The following is a 24768-nucleotide window of genomic DNA, read 5'->3' on the forward strand; positions in this document are numbered from 1 at the left end:
TTGAACACGAAGAAGAACTGTGGCAGCATTCCTTTGATACTTCGACTGCACTTGGTTTAACCCTTTCATCACCATGGTTTGGTCCAAACCCATTGTTATCATTGGTAAGCGTGGACCTGTGTACTGGGAATCAGGGGTGAACAGGTTGAGTTATGCGGTGTACTTCTACATGTGCAAGATATTTGGGTTACGTGCGGCTGATGAACATTCAGGTTTAACTGTGGATCAATTATCTTTCCAGGGCGACCATATCGGTGAATATGTGGGCTTTCACTGTAAACCTACAAAAGCTGATTAGGGTGGTTTATATCGCAAACCTGGTCAGCAGTTCAAGACCATCAAACATTACATTCAACCAGAAAATCCTCGTTGTGTTGTGAAATTGTTTCAGACCTATTGGTCGTATATTCCAAAGAAAGGGCCATTTTATAGACGACCTCTTGCTAAAGCAACAGACGGGAAGGTGAAATTCTCTCAACAGAAGTTTGGAGTTCATACACTGCGAAAATACTGCCAAGAAACGACGACCAAAGCAGGAATTTTTGGCTACTTCACTGGACATTCTGGAAAGGCAAGTAATGTATGCGTTCTATTGAAATGTTTAACAGAAAAACAAACGTAAACTCCCTAGTCACTAACTGCGTAGTATTTGCTGACAAAATACTTTACAATTTCTAATATTTAAAATTTGTATGCTGACAGGTCACACAGGAGACGAGTCTTTATCGTCAAGAGTTTGACGAGCAGTTGATAACTGAACAAACTGGACACAGAAGTTCAGTGAAGAACAAGTGAAAGCTGTATCCGATGCTCTTCAACCACCCAAGCCAAAGATGGAAAAGAAAAATCATCCTGTCACTCCGGTGCCGACCGCCACAATCGGAAATCCAAGCTACACCGCCACGTCAGAGAAAGTCACTCCTGAAACTGAAATTGCAAGTACTAACAAAACAATGTCCAGACCACAATGACTGTGGTACTGTGTGTTTGCCTGTCAATGTAACTTTTACCAAAGAGGACAGAAAACTTTACATTCAGTTTTGACAAGTGACTTTGAAATCGTAATTTTCACCTTCGAATGATCATAATAACAGTAACCTTTCCGTACAACATAGTGATATTTGCAATCGATACCGTTATTTCACTCATGATGACTTGTAATTGGTTTTGAGACAATTTATTCAGTCTGATGCTTCTAGTTTGAAAGTTTCTTTGCTGTGTACTTGAAGATGAAATATATTTCTTCTGATCAATATGTCGCTTTTGGGGGTTGTTGACTCGTCACCACGTGACTTTCTTTTGTTTAAAAGTGTCTGATTTACTAGTAAACCGGACAGTTTTGAACAAACGAACTGTCCGATTTACTGGTAAATCGGACACTTTTAAACAAAGAAAGCCAGGTGGTAATTATAAAACATTCAGTTATGGAAATTAGAAAGCATGGATTGAACAATGGGCACGAAGCGGAGAGTGGTATAACCATGATAAGGTGTGGGTAAACCAGTCGATCATATACTGAGTCAAAATCTGTATTGAGACTGAGTGAGTGTACATATTATGAAGGGTCAGTCTACACTATGGTCGGCTACTTTGAGAATTGAGAACATACAATTGGTCCAAGAATGAAAAAAAAAATACTAACTTGAAGTGTAACTACCAATATTCATGGGTTACGGGGCATAAAATAAGTTTATCTCTAGGATTCTATCGTTCAGAACTTCAAAGATAATTTATATGGGAACAACTTCAGTCTACGATAGCAATTATCTTTTGTAGTACTGTTAATAACAGGTAATATTCAAAGGGGTGCTGCCACAGAAATGAACAGCCACATTTCCAAGACAACTCATTTATAGGAAACTTTAAATTTTGTGAAAGGTTGACTGGCTTGCATTGTGCAATTGGCAAAAATTGCAAGCTGAAAAAAACTTTCACATTTGAGATAACAAGCGACCTAGCGGCCGATATAGCTCCGCTGTGTTTATGTACAGAATAACTATTTTTGACACATGTTGATGAAGAATGATGATGATAACTCAATGCAGTGGCCAGAAAAAAGTGGCTAAAATAAGCTGCAAAAATACAAAATTGAAGATTTCATCATACTTTGAATATATCACATTCATCATCCCTAAGAACATGTCAACCAAAGCTATCTGATGAGTAGTTTTTTGAGAATAAAATATTCTGACCAAAAATGGCAACAATTGCCCCAAAAATAAAAATTGCAGATTTCATCATAATTTCAAAATATCACACTTAGTTCATATATAGAAACCTGTATACCAAATTTCAAAATAGTTAGACCAGTACTTTTTGAGAAACGCATTTTTTGACCAAAAATGAGAAAAATTGCCCTAAAATTCAAAATTGCAGATGTCATCATTATTTCAATAAATATCATTTTAGTTCATCTATGGAAACCTGTATATCAAATTTCAAAGCTATCAGATAAGTAGTTTTGGAAATACACATTTTTTTGACCAAAAATGGCAAAAATTGCCCAAAAAATACAAAATTACAGATTTCATCAGAAATTCAATATATATTACTAAGCTTATCTGTAGAAACCTGTATACCAATTTCAAAGCTATCAGACCAATACTTTATGAGAAACACATTTTTGGACCAAAAATGGCAAAAATTGCTCCAAAATTACAAAATTGCAGATTTCATCATTGTTTCCATAAATATCATTTAGTTCATCTGTAGGAACCTGTATACAGAATTTCAAAGCTATCAGGTGAGTAGTTTTGGAAATACACATTTTTTGACCAAAAATGGCAAAAATTGCCCCAAAAATACAAAATTACAGATTTCACCAGAAATTCAATATATATTACTTAGTTCATCTATAGAAACCTGTATACCAAATTTCAAAACTGTCAGACCAGTACTTTTTGAGAAATACATTTTTTGACCAAAATGGCAAAAATTGCCTTAAAAATGCAAATTTGCATATTTCTGCACAATTTGAACAAATCTGAAATAGATCATCCCTAGGGACATATGTACCAAATATAAAAGCTATCTGACTGGTAGTTTTGAAGAAGATTTTTAAATATTTTTTTACCAAAAATGACAAAAATTGCCTTAAAAATACAAATATGCAAATTTCACCACCATTTTAACAAATCTGATTTAAGTCACCCTAAGCAAACTGCATATCAAATTTCAAAGCAATCGGACGAGCGGTTTCAAAGTAGAAGATTTTTTTACCAAAAACACCAAAAATGCCCCAAAAATACAAATATGCAAATTTCACCATGATTTGAACAAACTGAAGTGAGGTCACCCCAAGTGAACTGCATATAAAATTTCAAAGCAATTGGACTTGTGGTTTCAGAGGAGAAGGCAATTGTTGACGGACGACGACGGACGACGGACGACGGACGACGGACAACGACGGATAATCAACCTATTTGATAAGCTCCGCGTCGCTGACAGCGGAGCTAAAAATCACACAAGCAATTCCTCTGTAAAACAGTTTATTTTACAAATGGTACCTTATCCACTCACACAGACTAAATGTACATTCCATACACCATGTCAAAAAATGATATGCATAAAAGTAGCTTGCCAATCATATACAAAAAGTCACAGATTGTGAAAGTAGGTCAGCATGTTGCCATGGAACTGCAAAATAAATTTAAATATTTTAAGTAACATTGACATAATTTCTAGCAAAACATGAAATGGTATCTCTCTTGGTTAAAGCTTGCGTATGAATAAAACATCTGAACAAGAAAAGGCTTGTATTTGTCATCAGAGAATAGGACAAACTAAATTTTATATCTTGATCAGATAAGCTGAGGACTGGTTTGGGCATGGAATTTTGAGTTCTGTTCTTGAAAAAGACTTTCCAGGCCTGTTCCTAGTACTTTACATTTAGCAGTATTTGATATAATGAAAATAATTGCAATTTTTGATATCTCAAATAACTACACTTCCATCTATTTTCCAAACAAAGACATACAGTCACCATATTAGGGCACAGAATTTGTGCCATATTTAAATATCATACCTTATATGGAAGGAACACAGAAATTTACATATTGCATCAATCACACATTGCCTTATTTGGTATAGAACAACAAAACTTGGGTAGGCATGGCATATGAATACATGATTTCAAGAAGCTTTTTAGACTTTAAAATGAATAGAAGACCCACACATACCAGCAGTGAAAATACTTCAATCTTGTTTTCACAAATGGACAGGCGACAAAATCTTGGACGGGAACAATATGTCAGTTTGTTAGAGGTGAGTGTTTCAGAGTAACATGGTATTATTATTATTATTATTATAAATACTGCAACAGACAAGGTATTTGACTTCACATTTTGGTTGGGATTTCTCTTGTTTAAAGAGATTCTGTTGTTCAAGGATAACATGATGCTCCATTGTATGTACAAAATTTCCGTTCAAGATTAAGTTCTCTCCGTCTGACTTTTCATCAGAATTCTAGGAATACATTGCAAGAGAAATCTCAATGCCAAATATGTGTCAAACTACAGTTTTAGTGGAGTACCAATCTCTACATCGGAAGTCATTTACACTGGATGGTTGCCCTCTACTATCTATAATCATCAAATCACTTGATGGGGCGCCCTCTGCCATCTATAATCATCAATCACTTGATGGGGCACCCTCTGCCATCTATAATCATCAATCACTTGATGGGGCGCCCTCTGCCATCTATAATCATCAAATCACTTGATGGGGCCCCTCTGCCATCTATAATCATCAAATCACTTGATGGGGCGCCCTCTGCCATCTATAATCATCAAATCACTTGATGGGGCACCCTCTGCCATCTATAATCATCAAATCACTTGATGGGGCGCCCTCTACCATCTATAATCATCAAATCACTTGATGGGCGCCCTCTACCATCTATAATCAATGTACTACACACCTTACAGCAGTGTTCTCCCCTAGGATCAAGGGCAAGCATGTCGGAAATTTGCATAAAATTTACATAATAATTTGCATACATTAACATATATTTAAATACATACATACATACAAACAAACATAAAAACAGTCACTGCAAATTGTAGTCATTTAATATGCCTTTTATTTACTTACACTGCTGCATGAACATACATATCAGGGGCACCATGAACTGAATAAATTCATACAGCAGTCCAACTTCAGTTGTAAAAATTCAACTCATACTCTCATTGCATGGAGAAACATTTGCGATGAAACATTGCGTCACTTGTTTACGAAATTATACAGAGCAACAAAGCCACACAATCAGGGCTGTGTACCCCAGCGAGTTTTTTAGCACATAAACACGTTACGAGGAATTACAGTCACGGTCCCAATGAATAGAGGAACTGTAACGGTTTGCCAGAACAGAAAATTCAGACATATTACACGGATGATCGTCACCAAAATTATGAAACACCTGTTGTTTTAGTAACTTGCCTCCTTAGTGAACCTGAAACGAGACCTGAACTTGAAAACAGCGCGAAACGCTCATAGCCCACACATCGACCGCCATCTTGGAAATCGCCCGGCCTGTTATCTTCACGTCACATGGCACTGTAGACATCATTTCGCGACCAAAAAGTTAATCCGAACTCATGTTTTTAAAAACTTTGCGCGAAATAAAAAAAAAAGATGACAAGAATGCAAAAGAACGATTGCGGAATTAGCAAAAAAAAAAAACTTGTAAAATGACTGTGACCCCAACATCGAGAAACTAGGTCAAGTCAGCGTAGTGTAATATGACGTACACGTAACGTTGCAGCCCACGAACTCTACCGTTTGTCTCAACAACAAGAACAGAAAAATAATTAAAATACAAATTTACATTTGCAATGCTGCCATGGAGATTTCATGTAGACTAACCGTCATCAGGTATAGACGCCTTATAAACCTTTTTGAGGGTCGCAATTTTGACCGATAGCTTTGACCACCAGCATTTTCACGGCGTGGACGTCACTGTAATTCCCCCACGTAACTTGATAAACGGCCATTCACACGGCGCTCGACCAACATGATCAAAGTCACGGCCACACCGATGTGCCGCTCGTCCGGTGTTTTTTCAACACCTATGTACGTGTCAATTGACTAATGTAAACTCGTCAATCGACATGAAAAAGTCTATTCAGGACTAAAAACGATGTTGATAAGGCTAGTTTTGGCAGATGTCCCATGCCAATGAATACACTGAGCTGTCAAGTGGGGCTGTCAATCAAGGGTGTCGGGAAAAATCTGAAGCGTCACGGCATTGTAGCAAGCGTCACGGCGATCAAGGCAAGCGTCACGGAGACGTGATGCTTGAAGGGCCTAGGGAGAACACTGTTACAGATAAAGCCAGGCTGTAATACAGGTACATTTAATGCATACATGATCATTGACTGAACAGTAAATACTGGGTAAGAAGCTGTGCGATTGTGCCACTGTAAAACAAGGTGGTCATTTAAGAATACCTAGGGAGACTTCAATGGCCTCTTAGTTTTGCACACCAACTTAGGGATGCACTATGCAAATCAAGCAACATATTCTACTGTACATTGTGGTACAGTACAGTGTTGACTGACATAGTACTGACTTGTAACAACTTAGGGGGCTTTATTCATAAGATACATGACTTCTTAATGATACACTAGGGAGTTCCCATGTAAATCTTTCTGTAAAGCATCCGCTGTTATCTGTCTGCCTCGGAATAGTTCTTGAAATAGTTTCTGATCTTCAACTACTGGTATACACTGTAAAATACTCTCCCAATCTAGCTTAGCAAAAAATTGTCATCGCTATGTTCCCAATTTTAAAACACGTGAAAATAACATCAAAATTTGTAAAATATTCACTTCATTTCCATGGACATAAAACAATGAATTTTTTACAATATATAAACATAATAAGATAACAAAGCGTATTCTAGCTGACTTCGTCATCCAAATTCTTGAAAAAAAGTATCACACAAGAATTTCCAAAGCTAAAAAAATTAAAACCCTTCTTCTGTATGTACAATTTGTAAAATCTACTTTGTAAGTATCTTAGATTCAACACTACTACCCTGATTCTTCATGCGTTTCAGGAATTTCGTTTCCATCGACAAAAAGCGCATGTACGATTCCATCGCGGCGTTTTCCACTACTGACAGCTTTTATAAAACAATCATGATCTCGGATTTCAAAGTGGGTCTCTGTTCCGTCATCTACAAATTCTCCCTGTAATAGACAGTCAATTCAGTTAAACATGGTGATTCTTAAAGACTTTTGAACATTGAAACTTTAATGTGTCAATGAGAGTCTTTTAAACTCCACAATACTCTAGTTTTTGTTCCATGTATGAACTAGATTTTCTACATGTGCTCCCTAAATATGTTGAAGTACATAGTAACTTGTCATGTCAATGTTTACCTGTACAGTACAAGTGGTGCATTGTTATTCTTGATGATTCAATATAAGTCTGTTACCGAAATTCACCCATCAACAAAATCCATAACACAAAGGTTTCGAAGAAAAATCGTGATTGTTACTATTTAGCAAAAATTTTTCCTTCATTGTTTATACCATTGGATTTGTCACAAGATCTACATGTGTACATCTTTACATCCAGGAGTCGCAGAGCATCATATGATTCCACAGATTGTATCACGGTGAATAGAAACACATTGCCATGCCATTGCAGTACTGATTTTTTATTGAAACTTTCTCAGAACACTTGATAATACAAGCTATTTTGAAATATGTACTAAATGCTATCACTGTGCTTGATATCCAGATAAAATAGGTAAGATTATTCTTTGGCCAAATTCATTTTTTCTATCATTTTTGATAACTGCATAAGTCTTAGGAATATTTAGACAAATTCTGCTGCCATGAAGATGTGTCTAAATTATACATAGACACATGAATTTGAAAACTCAATAGCTGAATCTTCAGAGTATACTTACAGCTGTTTGAAGGGTTTCACCATTGCACCACACATCCATCGTGTCTTTTTCTGATAAAAAAATCAGAAGAGATTTACTCCCATAATATAGAAATACTGTGATTGGGCATGGGCTGAGCTTACACATACGTAGCAAGGCGTTGTCAGTGATGTACACTGGCAGCATGTGTTAGACACTAGGCAGTTTGACACTTTTGGTGACCTTTTAACATCCTTTGCTATGGAACATGATGTTTTACAAACCACTTCCTCTCTATTTCTGTAGCCATGCATCAATGACATCTTACCTTCCACCAGTCACTGGCTCATTACATTTATCTGTGCCAAAATGATGCATATGATCACATGACCACAAATACAAGTCACAAGAGATATTCAAAATGACGCATACTTAGTGAATGTAAATGGACAAATCATGACAAAAATTTTGAATAAGCTGTGCAACAAAATGGAATGCAAACTGGTTCAACAGATGAATATAGAAATCATGATATTTTCACTCACATTCTGGAAGTACAATAGTGACAATAGATATAATTTCTCAAGTTACATCGTATAGGGAGAAATTATTGTTTTGGTGTATTGTGAGGGCGCTGTGATGGTGTATATCACGTGTGTTTGATTGATAGGAAAAGTGTGGTTATGTTCAGTCTACGCTCTGCCAGGGTCAGACACGACTGTGAATAAAGTTGACCTGGCTGGCAGTGTATGTGTGTGTTGGTATATAAAGCCCGGAGATGAAACAAAACCAATGAAATGCATTTCAGTAAATGAGGATCAGTGAATCCTAATTATTAACCCTTTGACTGCTGTAATTTTTTCCCACCAAAATTTTAATGAAATATTTTACCAATTTTTGTGAACATTTTTGTAAGTCTTTCATAATTTTTGACCAATTGGATATAACATTTCATCAGCAACAGTTTTTACCAAAATTTTGAAAATTGACTGTGGTATACTTTGTAAAGGTGACAAATATAGACTTTGTTGCTCAAAGGGTTAAGCACTGATAACCATTCACCAATCATAATTCTCAACCAATGATGATAAGCCAATAGTGAATTTTTTCATTTCACTTACCTAGAACAATCCTTGTGTCTACACCATCAATTACTAAAGACCAAACTTTGGCAGTTTTTGACCTTTGCTCTGTGAACTTCTTTAAACTTTTACCATTGACTTCCAGCGTGTATTCATATGCAAATCCACTGACAGCATCAATGTTTATTGCAGCTTTCACTTTGGCTTTGCCAATGTTGAACACTTCCCTGCCGACAAGTTTAAACATCCAGTTCTTCCTAATTATCTCCTGTCAATCAAATTGAAACAATGTTACAATAAATGGAATGCATGTAGTCTATGTTGCTAAGGGACCATTTGGTATCTTCTGTCAGTATATCAACTTGAAACAATGTTGCAATATCTATTTACTGTTGCCCAGCGACAGACTATTTTCATGTTAATGATTTGACATTCTTAAGATTACATAAACATATAGACATCATAATTATATAAAATCTGATATTCTACGTATTTGAACAACATTCAGAAAACTTCGTCAAAGTCATTCTGTGTGCTGAAAGCATACTGGTTTTTACCGGTACAAGCGCTGATTTGAAGAGTAAATTCATTAAATTTCACTAGACACACGTACACAGCTTTCAACATCTTACATGGAGCATGGATTGATATTCACAGACATGCACCATACTTGAATGATATTACTGATGAATCACAAAGGTAAATCATAACACAGATAATTACTAAGATGCATGTTTACATTGAAACAAATATGTTACCATGACAACCAGAGTGTCTTTAAAGGTCAGGGAGACAGTATGCATACTGCCAAATATAATGGTTGACGTCGACGACTCGGGAAACATTAGAACTATTAGCTGTAACATGGTAAATGTCTATTAGAGAATTTCATCAAGTTAATAGGTTTTCAACTCGGCGTACTACTTTGTTTCATGTGCCATTTGGTAGAGTTAATTGTGTTCGTGACTCTCTTTTTAGTAGAATTCCGAGACAATTTAATTTGCTTTTAAACGAATACAATGACATTGATCCTTTTTCTGTAAATTTAAATGGTTTTAAAAATGTTTTAAAACATTGTTTTCTCAGTATTTGTTAAAGTTTGTTCGTCTTGTCTTCATGCTTTAACTCTGTATCTGTATTTTTACTAACAGTCTTCCATAAATGGCCTCGGCTGTGGAAGTCATTATTAATCAAATAAAAATAAAATAAAATAGACACTGAATTTGTAGGTGCAGCTACTGTATCAACTTCAATCTGTATCCATGGCAACTGTCATGGTGGTGTTACCTACAATGTGAGGGCTACACTGGAATGAACAGTAGCCTCATGTACCATGGACATAAAACTTAAATTATTCATTCTTATTAATATTTCAACATCCGTTCAAAGAATTAGACACTATGAAACATATTGATATGTTAGTTGTTCACATTCTTCATTTCTTGTCACTGAAAACTCAATTCAAATACACCAAAATGCTACCTTCCCTATTCCAAGTATTAATAGAAATTGTCAGTTAAAATTCAATCTCCAGAATATTGGATGGATTTGCAATGAACTTGAAGTTCAAACTGAACCTGAGAAACAAGTATTCAAATGATTTGATGTGTCACTGTGATAATGGTATGTCAGACGTTTTGAATATTTGTGTCAATCACTTGAATTTACCTCTTTCACCACTATGGTTTGAACCGATTCCATTGTATTCCATGTTAAAGTTGGACCTCTAGACAGGGAAGTGGGGGTGAGAGGGTTGAGACAATTCAACTGTTTGCAACTCTTTTCACTCTTACATTGAATGATTTGACCTGACTTGCCCTGTAAAAAGGTATAGTCTTTACCTTGCCGTCAACTACAACAACACGTTTTCCTGATGTTGTACCGTGTTCAAATTCCACTTTGTGAACACCGTCGCTGAGAGCAACGTCCCACACTGCTACAATGTCATTCATAGCTGTTCTAGATCAAAGTCTTATCCAACACTGACAACTACCTCCACGGATTAAGTGCTCCTTCCTTGCTGCAAATGGAGAGTATGGTGACGCTAATAAATTCCAGATGCCGTCACTTTTCACTGATGCACGGAACACTCTGATGTCTGGAATAGATGAAAAATAAACACAGTGAGACTGAGATGATATATCATTCATGTACACTGCTCTGAGTTACCCACAATGCATTGCTGCATAACATCAATAATTAAACCCTGACAGGAAACCAGGCTACAATGATGTTGTGTGTGTAATCACTGTAATATCTTTACAGTAACTATGATGCTTAGTGTGCTAGCTGCAATTTGACCATTGCAACACAGCTTTCTAAAACCAATGCAGAGTTGAATCAAAACCCAACCTTGGAAGATTGCAGTTTTCGCTGTTGATGACAACCCTGATGTTTTTCACAAGATTTAAAGCGAGTTATGGTCACTATTAGTACTTCTAAATGCTTGGAAAACAATGAAAGTTCATTAATAAAACAATTAACATTACTGGTACCTATGTTGATGTGCAGACTGATTACAGAGAAGAGTGGTCGGTTATGATATGAACAGTTGTCAATGTTTTCTTTATCAATATACCAGTACACGTGCTATACACATATCACACATGTACACCTACTATTCATAAATGCAAGTACTGAGTATTGTCTAAAAACTTGATGAGTTTAAATTTACATTTTATAATTAGGGAGTACAACAACCATTTCACAATATCCCTCTCTAATCCACAACATGTCTCCCCAAAGTACCAGCTAGTTGAATTTTGTTGAAACAATTTACAAGATTTTGTACCTAAATTCATTGATTAAAGCCCCAGTGCTGCTAACTTTCGATGGTTTTTTTCATTATTTTTATTTTATAAATCAATTGCAACTTCTTATTCTACTCCCCAAAGAATGTTGAAACACCCACTATTTAGCTTGTCAACTTAGCGTCTATATGTGTAAAATGCATGGTTATTGTTTACATTTGAATTCTAGTCCGGACCAGAAGTCACTTTTCAACAATAACAATGCACTTTACAACCATAGGGGCTGAGTTGACAAGCTGGATACTGTGTATATCAACATTCTTTGGGGAGAAGAACAAGGAATTATGATTCACATTGAAAATAAAAGTTAGCAGCACTGGGGCTTTAAAGGGTCAAATTTTAGATTTGCATATATGTAGTAATTACATGAAGTGTTTTGGACAGCTGACATCTAATGAAGGATGGTAATGAATTTGATGAATGTGTACTAATGAGGACAAACATTACTTGTATGAAAACCTTTCAGCTTAATGAATTTATTCATTAATCTTCTAATGACACACAACTCCTACTTTACTGTAATCAGCAACTAACATTACAGCAGCCATGGTTAATTGTTGTCTTCATCAAGTTCCTGTGTTTCCTCTGCCACTCTAAAATTCGTAAAATTACTAATTTTTTAGATGATTTACTAATTTTTTTCATTGTTGATTCGTAAATATACGAATGCAAGGAAGCAGCTAGTTGATTGAGAGCTGAAGGCCCCCAAACCTCAAAATAGTTCTGTCTAAGCACATGTTGTACTTAATTTGAATTTGATTGAATGATATTCCGTATTGGAATGGTTACGTTTACTTATGAATTTCAAATTTACGAAAAGATTTACTAAAAAATTTCGTAGATTTACTAAAAAATTTCAGAAGCCAGAGGAAACACAGAGTTCATGTCTTCAATATTTCACAATTCTCTGACAGTCACTCAAGGTGACAGTGTCACTGTATCAAACCCTGGCAACAATACAGTACATGTACATTCCTAAGTGTCAATCAGATATTTGCCCAAAATTTCAAAGTTGTATTTTGTCATAGTTATTAACACGGACATGGTAGACTTTGGAAAATGTACCGTATTGAACACCAACTAACCACTAGAAAAGTCTTAAACATCATGTTTGTGAAATAAAAAATATTTTCAACCACTCAATGAACATGACAATTTTCTACAATCATAAAACTGATTTAGTTCTACTAAAATGTATGTCATATCACTGGTGTTGTGAAAATCTATTGAATTACAGTATGTTTCACAAAACCTTCTGTAGTACGGTAGTTGAGCAGATTTTGAGATTGAATTAAATGGGACACTCATTAGTGTTGTCATGATGAACTAAAGACAAACTGTGGAACACTAATAATAAAAGGAAGGTGAGAAAACAATGCAGGATGTAATGTAACTGGAGACAAAAGACATCGCAGTAATGAAGTGACTATATTTGTACTGTACAGGTGACTGGTCATCCAAATTTCTGTCTTTCCACCTGTCTGTTGTTTTAACATAAACATTGTAAATTGTAAATCTCATTAACTTGTGGCTGTGATCAATGATTCAGTAACTGCAGTAATTTTGCAATTCAGAGATTTACATAGCTTGGTACAAAACACTGATTTCTGGGAAAAATCTTGTAATACTTGTGATGTTGACACTAGATACCTGTTACCTTTTGGGTCTTGTCAGGTGATTTTGCAAACATATTTTAAGAATAGAACATGTTAGTAAAGTATAGGAATGTAAGGTGCATTGAGTTTATTGAAGACTTTGATCAGTGATGGATGGTTTGTAGAGACAGCTGACATGGGTTTCAATAAACCATTCACTATTGTGATAAGGTGACTACACAGTGTTTGATCTAGAGTGTGCCATTGCGCATTTTGCGCAAAAAAATCAGCTATGGCGCTATTTTCACAGGCCATGGCGCCATTTCGGGCGCAATATTTCAAGACCGGCGCCTGGTAGTTTGTTTCTGCCAGGCCACTATGTTTTACGCCCATGCTCTACAACAACACGAGGATTTACCGTAACGTGGTATATATTCAATCACGACATTTTGCGACAATGACGTAAGTTGGGTCTTTGACGGGACGTGTGCAGAAGGCCATGCGTAGCTCTGCCAGCGGTACGATGCCAGCGGTACGATGGTTACTATGCCGTGGCTATATTTGTAAAGCCGTCAGGTTGTCTCCTCACCCACGCCCGACGATGAAGGAGGTACAACGATGGAAGTGTCAGAAACTGACACGCAGACCGATGCTACCGGTTCGAAACACAACCGCACCCCGCAGGTGAATACAATTTTGGAATTTTACCGTTGACTTCGATATGGAAGGCTACCATATGTAAGCTTAGACTGTAGTACGTTATGAGTGGCCGGGACTGGTATTCAGTGCATGGTGTCGTGGACGCTAATTTCTGACATTTCTTGGGGTGATCAAAATATCCGAGTGGTAGGGAATGGTTATGTTTGTAAACTGGCAGCGAGTTTCCGAGGACAAGTCACTTGTTTATTTATTCGTTTGGCAGTGACTTGCAGACCAGCGTGGTAGCCACGTGGGGTTTCCAGTCGTACAAAAACGGTTTAGATATTTCATATTTCTGTCATCAAACAAATAGAGAAGAGAGTGAGTGTTTTTGTCTCAGTTTAATTTTTCTCTAGTGTATGTAAATCGAGTATTTTACAGGTTTGATAATTTATTTTGTTCAACTTATTTACGTGAACCCCCAAAGTTTATTTTAGTCCTTTACTCTAAACTTGAAATTTTGAAGAAATATAAGATAAAGGACACACTCTCAAATCTAAGTTTATTATTTCTCTTGATACCAAAATCTAGTATTTAACATTTTTAATAGTTTATTTTTTTAATTTATTTACCCCCTCTTTTTATTTTATTCCTTTACTCTTTACTTAAAATTGATTCAGAAATGGTACATGTTAAGGTGAAATTTTTATTAAATGAGATTTGGCATTTCAGTGTTTACAGCTCAATAAAAAAATCATATTTTCTTCTCAGGTGAAGTGGCTGTCACAATGGCACTGGCTGTACTATGGACATGATGAATGGTAGCTGATGGTACATGTCTGCAATAAAACATATGCATAATCATCAGTATTGAGTTGAGAAAATGGTCAAAATTTGAAAAAAAAAAACGAATAAAAGTGTGTTATTAAATGTTGACTCACCTGTACGTCTGTCTTTTTGAAGAGACCCTTCTTGCGGATGAACTGCCAGTCACTGCAGTAACTTCATATTGTTTGGTTCAAGGGACAGTAGCTGTCACTTTTAATAGGCTGCTTTCAGTTTTTTATTCTGAGTATCAAATGGTTTTTGTATTTCTTAAAAAATCAAGTTTGTCAACAAAGTCTGTATATCCACTCTATTTCTAGCAGTGGTATTGTTGACAATTGAATCTAAATTAAATTGTGAACAATAAGGGTTTACTTTACAACTAAAACGTGAATAACTAAAAACGTAGTTGACAAACTGAATGCTAGTGAAATTACTTCAAGCTCAATAGAAAACTGCCGTTGTTGGATGACACACAGAAAGAAAAATATCAACAGTTACAGCTACTGCACCTTTTTGTCAATTCCTTCAGCACACAGTGGAATCTGTCTTTGCAAATGTTGCCTGGCAACCCAATCTGTCCATTATAAGCCTTTTAAAAACAATTAATTGCAATTTTAATTTGATTAATAATTCTGGGGGACCACTTTTTATCCGCTGGTTGGGATCAACAAGGGCCCTCTTTAAAAATTGCAAGGGGCCCAGCATGGCCCCCTTTTTTTGCCAATGGCCCCTTTTTTTCAAGGGAGTGGGCCCACGATGGCCCCTATTTTTGAAGTCCTAGATCAAATACTGACTACACTGCCTGCAGCTAAACTACATTTACTGCCTGTCTTTATCAGTGACTGCATGAAAAGGTCATCTAAAGATATCTAAGCATTTTAAATTTTTGTCAAACTTACAAGCATAGGTTTGAAATTCATGATTGTGTGGTTTAACTCCTTGAAAAGTCTGTTTGCATGGCAGTGTCCTTTTAACCCTTTCACCCCCAGTTCCCTGTATACAGGTCCAACTTTACCATAGAAAACAATTGATTTGGGACAAACCATGGTGGTAAAGGGTAACATGGGCCCGGGGCACCGACGTCCTTTGTGCCTCCTTACTGTTTATTATTTGCCATAAATGTGAAATCTGGCAAAAAGTCAAATTGTTTGGACATAAATGAAAGTTAATGTGAAAGTGAATCAAGAATAAGAGATGGAACTCAATAGGATCAACAATATCTAAAACAGGAAACGGTGAACTTATATGATACAGAAGGGGAGAAAATTTAGCCACAAACTATTGTAATATAATGGACAATGGCTAATCTAAACCAAATTACTTAAACTGGATTGTTGGCATTGATTACACATGTATTTATTGTCCATCAAATAGAAAATAAATTTGGGCCATTGACTAAAAAACATTTGCTTGTTACACTCACCACACTTGTACTTAGTATTTGGAGTGTACACCTATCTACAATACAATGATAAAAAGTTTGGACTCTGAAGGTCAACAGTGCATCTTTAATGTATGAGACTAAATAAGCTTACCCCTCAAGTATGTATAGGCCAAAAACAATATTTAATTTTGAATTATGTAGTGCAGGGAAGGACATAGAATATGGTGAAAAGCAAACTAAATATAAAAACTGAATATACAATTATATGGAAATGTTGTTTTACAGTCATGAGTATCTAGTGTGGTGCCGAGAGACATATTAAAATTGGACAGTATCATCCTGACCAGAGTTTGTCTGAGTGGTTGTTTCCTTCTGATTTTCTGACACGGTGATAGGTACAAAATATTATGTTATTCACCATAGTTATGCAACATAGCTTGCATTTTGTTCACAGTAGAACTGAGTTTTACATGTAAGATAACTTTCTCATAAACTGTAAATTCTGGCTTGTGGCAGCTCAAACGTCGCAATACTACATTTTTTGATATGATATGGAGTGACTTGCACACATATGCAATATGCAGTGACAGTCGATATATTCATAGTAAGAGTCTACTACATTCAAGCATAGTGATGTTGACAACTACATGCATGCCAGTGCACGATTTCAAAGTAGCCAGGAGGAAATTCTAATAGTCTTTTAGTGGAAATAGGCCTATAGGTATTAAACCACAGTGAAACAAACAACATTAGTTATCGCATAGACCCTCGAGAAAAACGGGACAGGCAACTGCGATAGAGAACAAAGGGTCTATGGGATTAGCAGCTTGCGATCTATCTTTGAATAATTAAGAGGTGTTAATGGGTCGGGACTGCACAAGGTCCGGTTCATAGACACGTGCATGCGGGTATACGGTAATAATGTTTTCGGATTACAAGTTATTTCGGATTACCCGCAAGTCCATTTTTAGAAATAAAAGTGTTACAACTACTTTGAGAAGGATTCGTCAAAATGGTTTTAAAGTACTTTTTTACTATTGGTAGCGAGATTCGACGCAACTAGAAGTCTGCAGGGAGTCAGTATGTTGCTGTAAAGTGACAAAGTTTCGAATAGAAATCCGAAACACATACCGCTGCAGTTCCAGACTTGACAGCAGTTGACATCACAGAGTTGTTTACATTCCGCAATCGTCCGTGTATCTTCGAATTTTCCCTCGTTTTTGCTTTTTTTTAACCGTCGGAATATTTTCTGTGCGAGGAGTGCTCCATGAGGGTCTCGAGGGTCTATGGTTATCGTGACCTTGCTAAAGTGCAATCTCGGATCATGTATGATCTGATGATCATGCCAAATTACCATGTCGGATTATGCCGTGATTCTGAAGTGCGCGTAAATCGGTCAACATAAGCACACATAGACTCTCGCCGGCGCCAGTCGCTTGTACTGCTTGGTCTCGCGTAGCTTTCGGTATTTATACAAGCTCGTGCCTTCGGCACTCGACCTTGCGCCTTCGGCGCTCGATCGCCTACGTTGGATTACTACCGCAAGTGACTCCGGATCCGGTCAAAAGAAGGCACGAGGACTGTCGACAGTCTAAAGCACACACTGTCTTCAACAATGATGCTTCGGCGCTCGATCGCCTACGTTGGATTACTACCACGGAAGTGACTCCGGATCCGGTCAAAAGAAGGCACGAGGACTGTCGACAGTCTAAAGCACACTCTGTCTTCAACAATGATGTCAAAATCAATGCACAACTGTCGAAATTACCCAAAATAAGCAACAGAAAACTTAAGGTTATCGCTGTGTCGAAAGGACAGTACATCAACATAAAACGACGCTAGTTTGTTATGACATGGAGGTAGAAGGACAGAGCGAATTCTCTCGCTCTCACCTCTCGCTCTCACCTCCATGCTCTCACCCAGCTATTACTAACGGGCCGCCGGTGGGATTGCCTCGCTAAAGCAATGGATTCGCCGGTAACGAAGGAGCGTTTCGTGCCAAAAAAATACATGACAGCAACAAAAATACAATCACCGTGAACTTCATATTTACAAAATATCATCAAATAAATGCTAAAAGCTTCAAAACGTCAAAATTCGCACAAGACCGAGAAACAAGACAGCGTCGGTTTGATTTTTCAACCTTGCAATACAACGCTAACTTGTTATATGCGCATGCGCATATTAAGGAGAGACCCATTTGATTTCGGGGGGGGGTATGCAGGAAGTGGGTATGGGAACTTTTTTTGTCAGAGAGACAGCATTTTTTAATTTCAACTGTCACACCTGCATCAATTTTTTTATCAAATGGAGTAGCAGTGCAATTTTTCAAATTTAAGCCAGTGTTTCACATATCACAGGATGGTTTTATATATTCATTTTACATTCCAACGAATGAAAACAAAATGGAAAGTCTAGTATATATACAACTTTAAATTATAGAACACTTTTTTGGCAAATCAACAGTGATCAGTACTATACCTGCTTTTCTTTATAACAGTCAATTCCTTTTAAGTTCTCAGGGGAGATGTTATCTTTTGTGGTCAGAGAAACAAGGCTCACACATTGTATTTCATTATATTTGTTGTTCCTCAATTTTTCTTTGACAACTTGTAATCTTTCTAACATATTTATGTTGAGAGAATAATATATTGGTGTTTACACTAGTTCATTGACTCCTGTCTTGTGTTTTCAATTTTCACAATGTACAGAAGTCAAATAGTCCCATCTAGATATTGCCTGTACCATTGAGATATTGCAACAGAAATCCAGAAATATGATTTCTTGGGTCAGAAAAGGGAAGGAAAACATCGAGTGCACTGAGGTGTAAAGTAGTGAATGCTTATATCATAAGTGCTGGGGAAAAAAAACACATGAGAATTGCTTGTGGTAAAAACATTTGCGCTGCCTATGGCAGCATGCTAGCAAAGAACACATGAGAATGAATTTCCAAATTTTGCTCATTTCAACTGCATTATGACAATTCCATTTTTATTTATTTCTGTCTGTTATGAGAATTTTTTTTCTCAAGCCATTACAGGCTTATTTTTTTCTTTTATTTCACCTGGTGACAATTTTTTTTCTCAAAATCCTCCATACCCCCCCCCCCCACAAATCAAGTGGTTCTCCCCTAAGTGAGTCCCTGACCTATGCGGGCCAGTGGATTACTTCCTCAGTAGAACTGATATGCCTGCCGGTACCATCATTCTTCAGTCGATCAAAGGCGCCTTTCGTACCAAAAAATACACGACAGCCGCAAAAGTGCATCACTGTCAACGTCATAACTATAGAATATATTGAAATGCACAGTGAAACGTTCACAAAGTAAAACATGTGCCCACATCGAGAAACAAGATGGCGTCCGATTCGATTCTCAACTCACATTTTGTCCTAGAGTTGTGCGCATGCGCAGACGGTAGCTTTAACGAAAGCGAGTCAAAATCAAGTAAATATAAAATAAAAATGGATAAAAATATTGTTTAAAAATAATACAAGGCATGTATCACCAAATTTTGAACATTTCTGACGGCATTTCAACTATACGAACACCCATGCCAAATATCACAATAATCAAATCAGTGGTTTTGAGGAAAAATTGAAAATAGTGGTTTTCACAAAAAGCTAAAAAAGTGACTTTAAAATGATTCAATCAAAAAAAGAAAAAGACCGTTTGAGATACATGCCAAAATGACCACCAGACCAAATTTCAGAAAAAGTTACTGAAGCGTTTCCGAGATACCTGCGTCCACAGCATACGGCCCACTGTATGCAACAACAGAGGCCGCGTCATCACATTAGTACTTTTGGGCCAAAGGCCCAAAGGACTAAAAAAGCAAAGAAGATTATCATTATTTTCTGCAATGTTTAAGGTTTGAAGGGAAAGCTTATACAGTATATTTTCTGCAATGTTTAAGATTTGAAGGAAGAGCTTATACAGTATATATCTTTGACCATGGAAGAAATCACAATGCCGTCTGACCAAGGTTTGCAATGAATAGTTGTTGAATAGGGAAGTGTTTACTGACGTAGGATATATGATTGGAAAATCAATATCTGTATCTGTATAATTTTACGAGGAAAATCAAACATTGCAAGACTTGGCGTCGCTAAACAGTTTTACAAAACAGTACACAAACCCAATAAAAGGGCCCAAGTAGCAATAACTTTTGAACTTTTTTCACCAGTTTTGTTTTAAATATCAACCATAGTTTCTCATTGAGTTGTTTTACTGTATGTAGAGATATACAGTATTCAGCTTATCAACTCATCCTGTACATGTGTGGGTGCATTGTCAGTGTTGACAAGTGAATTCTGGTCTGGACTACAACTCACATGTAAACAAGAACAGTGCATTTTAAAGGCTTGTATGTCTGTAATGTCATCCAGACAGCAATTCATTTGTTAATAGTAACGTTCAGTGTTTTATGAATTTGTGTTTGCAAATATGTTCCACACACTGTTGGGAAGAGAAAAAAGAAAATGTGTTGGCTTACTGCTGTGAAATTATGTACTGTATAGACCAATTGTATTAACATTACTGCTTGGAAGTAAATGTACAGTAATTACCCATGTACATAAATCCCTAGACACACAGTATGTGATGCCTGTATGGTAAGTAAATTTGATTAACAATTTGAATATTGACACAAACTAGAAGATGAGTATTGTCATGATAAAACAAATTAGCAATCAATTAGTATCCAGGCTGTGGCTTTTATTCACCATTTTAATAATTTAGAAGTGGAGTAGATGCATGTATGGAGTGATAGATGTAGAAAGCATCGGTGTGGAATTCAGATCATTGTTTTCATTCAAGATCATCGGTACAGAGTTCCTGGTAAGGTCTTGTCCTGCCAAGTTCATATTGGTATTTCACCATCAGGTCAAGTTCATTAACACTAGAGAAGCATAATACATCCCATTTGGTGCATTGTGGCAAAAAAATGAACATTTGAAAGCCCCTGAAATCACAGATACTGTAAACATGATTTTTATGAACTAAAGCTGTTGGAACTGACCAAGACAAATAGGTGGAAATACAAATGGTTTTGGCTCAATACTGCTTTTCACTAAGTTGGCTGATGGGGACGTGATACTGTCTGCCAGGGAAAAGGTTCATACTAAAGTCGATGTAGATGGACATTATTTTTGTTCATTTTGTTTTATTATTATTAACTTTGAGTTGTCAGGTAGGGTATACTGTTTAGCATATTATTAAGTTCATGTTAGTAGTAATTTTGAGTTGCTTGAAGTGTCAAGTAGGGTGTAAGCTTACTGTTTAGCATTTCAAATACATGGACACATTAAAAAGTTCACATTTTGAGGAAACACAGCTCTGGCCTTATACATGTAAATGACACCAATAAGGCAGATATGGATGCAACGGTTTAGTATCTATCTTGAATACACATGTACACTGTGTCAGGGTCCTTCCACTGAACATGCACCATGATTGTGTCTAGCAATAGCGTACAACAAATAATTGTATTTTAGACAATTGCACTATGGGTATAGTGGTTGCTATGATTACTGAATATATTTAGTGTTAAAGGCATGGTTCAGGCCTCACATTGTCTTGCCAGGAAATTAACTTACTAGATTACAATTTCAATGGAAAACTCTTACAGACTAGAACTTACTTGATCCTAGGGATCAAGTCCCTGGCCTTTCAGTTTGTATTAACCCTCATTTAGATGACTATTACGAAAGGATGACCACAGTCCTTTTGTGGAGGGACCATGGGATGAAATTTCACATTCATTATACACAAAGTTCAAGGTTGATTTTTAAGGTTTTCATTGACATTCAAAAAGTCACACTGAGTAGCTTTGGCCTTTAAATTTGGCAATGACCTGACATGTCTATAATTTCAATGGAAAACTATCACTCAATCAATATTGGTCTACAAATACAGCATTCTCCATAAGGGGGATTTTGAGGGTTGCTTCACCCCTCTGATTTTCCAGAAACCTGTTCACACGTAAATACATGTATGCATCAAAACAACAAAAGAACATGCAAAGTATGGATAATGTTATGTAAATTGGTCGCCCCTCTGTGGTCTTTTTTTTCCAAGCTGTGGAAAACACCATGTACATAACTTGAAAAGGTTTAAACTTCGACAAAGTAGAACAAGATATTTTTCTTAAAAAGAAAGCTATTTGTCTGACAGTCAGGTTGATATCTCTGAGCTAACTGTGCACAAACTGCAACAAGTCACGTAAACAGTCAATGTCAACAACCATGATGTGAAAACCAGGGATTGAGGACAGATTCTTCATGCAGAAAGTAAAATCTTTAACATGGACAGTAGTCTCATTCCAACCATTGAGGTTCCTCCACTCTGCTGTCTATGATAATTGAGTTACAAAGTGTGAATTGGGGATGCCTGCAGGAAACAAGTGAACCACTTGTATCATTTTAAATTCTGCCAAAAAAGGTCTTCTTTAGGCAGATCGTCCATGTAGCCGACAGGAACACGAAGTGTCTGTTACCGGTACCAAAAACTATGAGAAATAGTAAAGAATGAGCTACAAAATCACTATCAATTTTAAGTTGCAGGTAGAATAAGTCTGTGCCTTTGTAAAAAACAATATAAAAATAGTAGAAAGTGAACAACCAGCTGAAAGTTAGTTGAGGAGACCTTGACCGCATATCATTTGCATCTCATTGTCGACTACATGGACTGTGTGCCCTTCTTTAACACTTGGTAGATACACCAATCTAATGATGTGCTAATTGAGCAATCCTTTGTATGTTATGACACAGTTACAGGTAGAACATTCACCCTACGCCTGTATAATTCCATTCAGACTTTTTAACTACATTACATTATACCATTCTGTTACATTATTTTCTATGGCAGTTTATTCCATCCAAGGGGAACGTTAATATGAACCGAGTTCCGAAGTCTTTTATTGTCAACTTTTAAAAATATAACACACACAATTTTTTTTTCAGATTAAGACAATTTTTTTTTAATTCTTCCAAAAATATTGATTAAATACTCTAGCCTATGAAGATTATGTCCATTTGGTCTAAAATTATGATAATAATTACAAAAAAATCATGAAAATTGGTAAAATGTCACATTAAATTTTTTAAGGAAAAAATTACAACACTAAAAGGGTTGAAGGTTAATTGGTAGAGTAGCTGTTAGTATGAGGGTAAAGCATACAGGAGATACTCACAGACTTTAATCAGATGTCTGTATGCAGATTAAGTTACATGCATCAAGTTCACTTACATATTTATCATAGCTAACATTGTAAGTTATGTTTATTTCTATTTTTGATGCGCTTTGCTTCACAACTTGCATGTCTGTACTGTTTAAACAAAACCATGAGTTCCTTTCACTGTATCAATTTAAGAAATAATACCAAATACTAATAAATATGTACAGATATGTTTGTGAGCAATTAAAAAAAATATGAGTCAATTTTACCCTTGATTCATTGTGTTTTTGTGAAATTGACACTTTAAAGTTCAATTGACATAGCATCATACTGTTTTTGTGATGTAAGCTATCATTGAGAAATGTCATAGTCGTAAATATTGAAGTTTTCATTGTGACAATCCCCTTGAATTCAATAAAGGTCATGTTTTGATGCACAAAATAATTAAACCATACAATTAATTTCCCTCTCTGTCACAGCTGTGCACACGGATTGTAGTCACATCTCAGCTCTCAGTCAAATATAGTTTATGCAGACAGAGAATTCAGCTGAATTGCAGTGTGACTCTTGGAACGCATAGACAACATTGTGTTTTGCATAAACAAGTTATATTATGGTTATATTAAAATGGCAATTGAAAAATGACGAAAACTATTGACCAGCACTGGTAACAGTGTGTTGATAGACTGTACGTTATCAACAAAACTTGAAGTAAAACACACACTAGGTCACAGAAATGTTGGCATTGAAGAGCATCTCTTCAGCTGGTAGGGGTTATGCGGATGAATTACCTCCCTGAACTGCAGTCAATAATCATAAATACCTTTCTTTTGAATCTTGAGAAAGAGTTGATCTTCAACAAACAGATTACCGGAATGGACGTGTAATACAGGTAGCCACAAATATTTTACAAAAGACATTGACAATCAATGCATTGTATCGAAGACGGTACTACTAATAAGCGATATTGTTACTTCACTTAGGAAGACTTAAAATATAAAATGTGATAGCGAGTGAAGCTGTCATGCTTGCTTATTCCTGTCTGCGAGAATTTCCCGCATGATCAACAGGTCGAAATACCTGCGCACCAGTACCGGTATCGTAACGGATCCGGAAGGACCCCAGCTCAGGCAAATAGCCTGTTGGTAAATTCTAAATTTGAGGTTCATTCAACGCAAATTTCGAGCGTCACTTGGTGTAACGAGAGAATCAATCTAACGACCATATATATTGCTGTGATATACTGACCTGGATAATCGTCAGGGCGAATATTGTAATGTTGATCGTCTAAAATACTTGCATCCACTTTCACCCACGAATACTCCAGCAGAAAATAAATAATATGACATATTACGCATGCGTCAAATTCACATCCGGGT

The 24768-nt window shown here is 36.4% G+C and overlaps 1 protein-coding gene and 1 long non-coding RNA gene across 2 annotated transcripts; one reads left to right on the forward strand and one right to left on the reverse strand.

Moving 5' to 3' along the window:
* Positions 1–5542: 5542 nt before the first annotated feature.
* On the reverse strand, positions 5543–24754 carry LOC139127223 (fas apoptotic inhibitory molecule 1-like). Its single transcript, XM_070693135.1, has 5 exons — positions 24638–24754; positions 10800–11056; positions 8998–9226; positions 7919–7968; positions 5543–7190 (listed from the first exon to the last, which is right to left on the reverse strand). Exons 2-5 carry the CDS (start codon positions 10908–10910, stop codon positions 7032–7034), a joined length of 549 nt encoding a protein of 182 aa, XP_070549236.1. The 5' UTR covers positions 10911–11056; positions 24638–24754; the 3' UTR covers positions 5543–7031.
* On the forward strand, positions 13899–14936 carry LOC139127100 (uncharacterized). The gene is made up of 2 exons (XR_011550926.1): positions 13899–14047; positions 14774–14936. It is a non-coding gene; the product is annotated as an uncharacterized lncRNA (long non-coding RNA).
* Positions 24755–24768: the final 14 nt, after the last annotated feature.

Source organism: Ptychodera flava, unplaced genomic scaffold, assembly GCF_041260155.1.
Source record: "Ptychodera flava strain L36383 unplaced genomic scaffold, AS_Pfla_20210202 Scaffold_29__1_contigs__length_4469600_pilon, whole genome shotgun sequence".
NCBI classification, from domain to species: domain Eukaryota; kingdom Metazoa; phylum Hemichordata; class Enteropneusta; family Ptychoderidae; genus Ptychodera; species Ptychodera flava.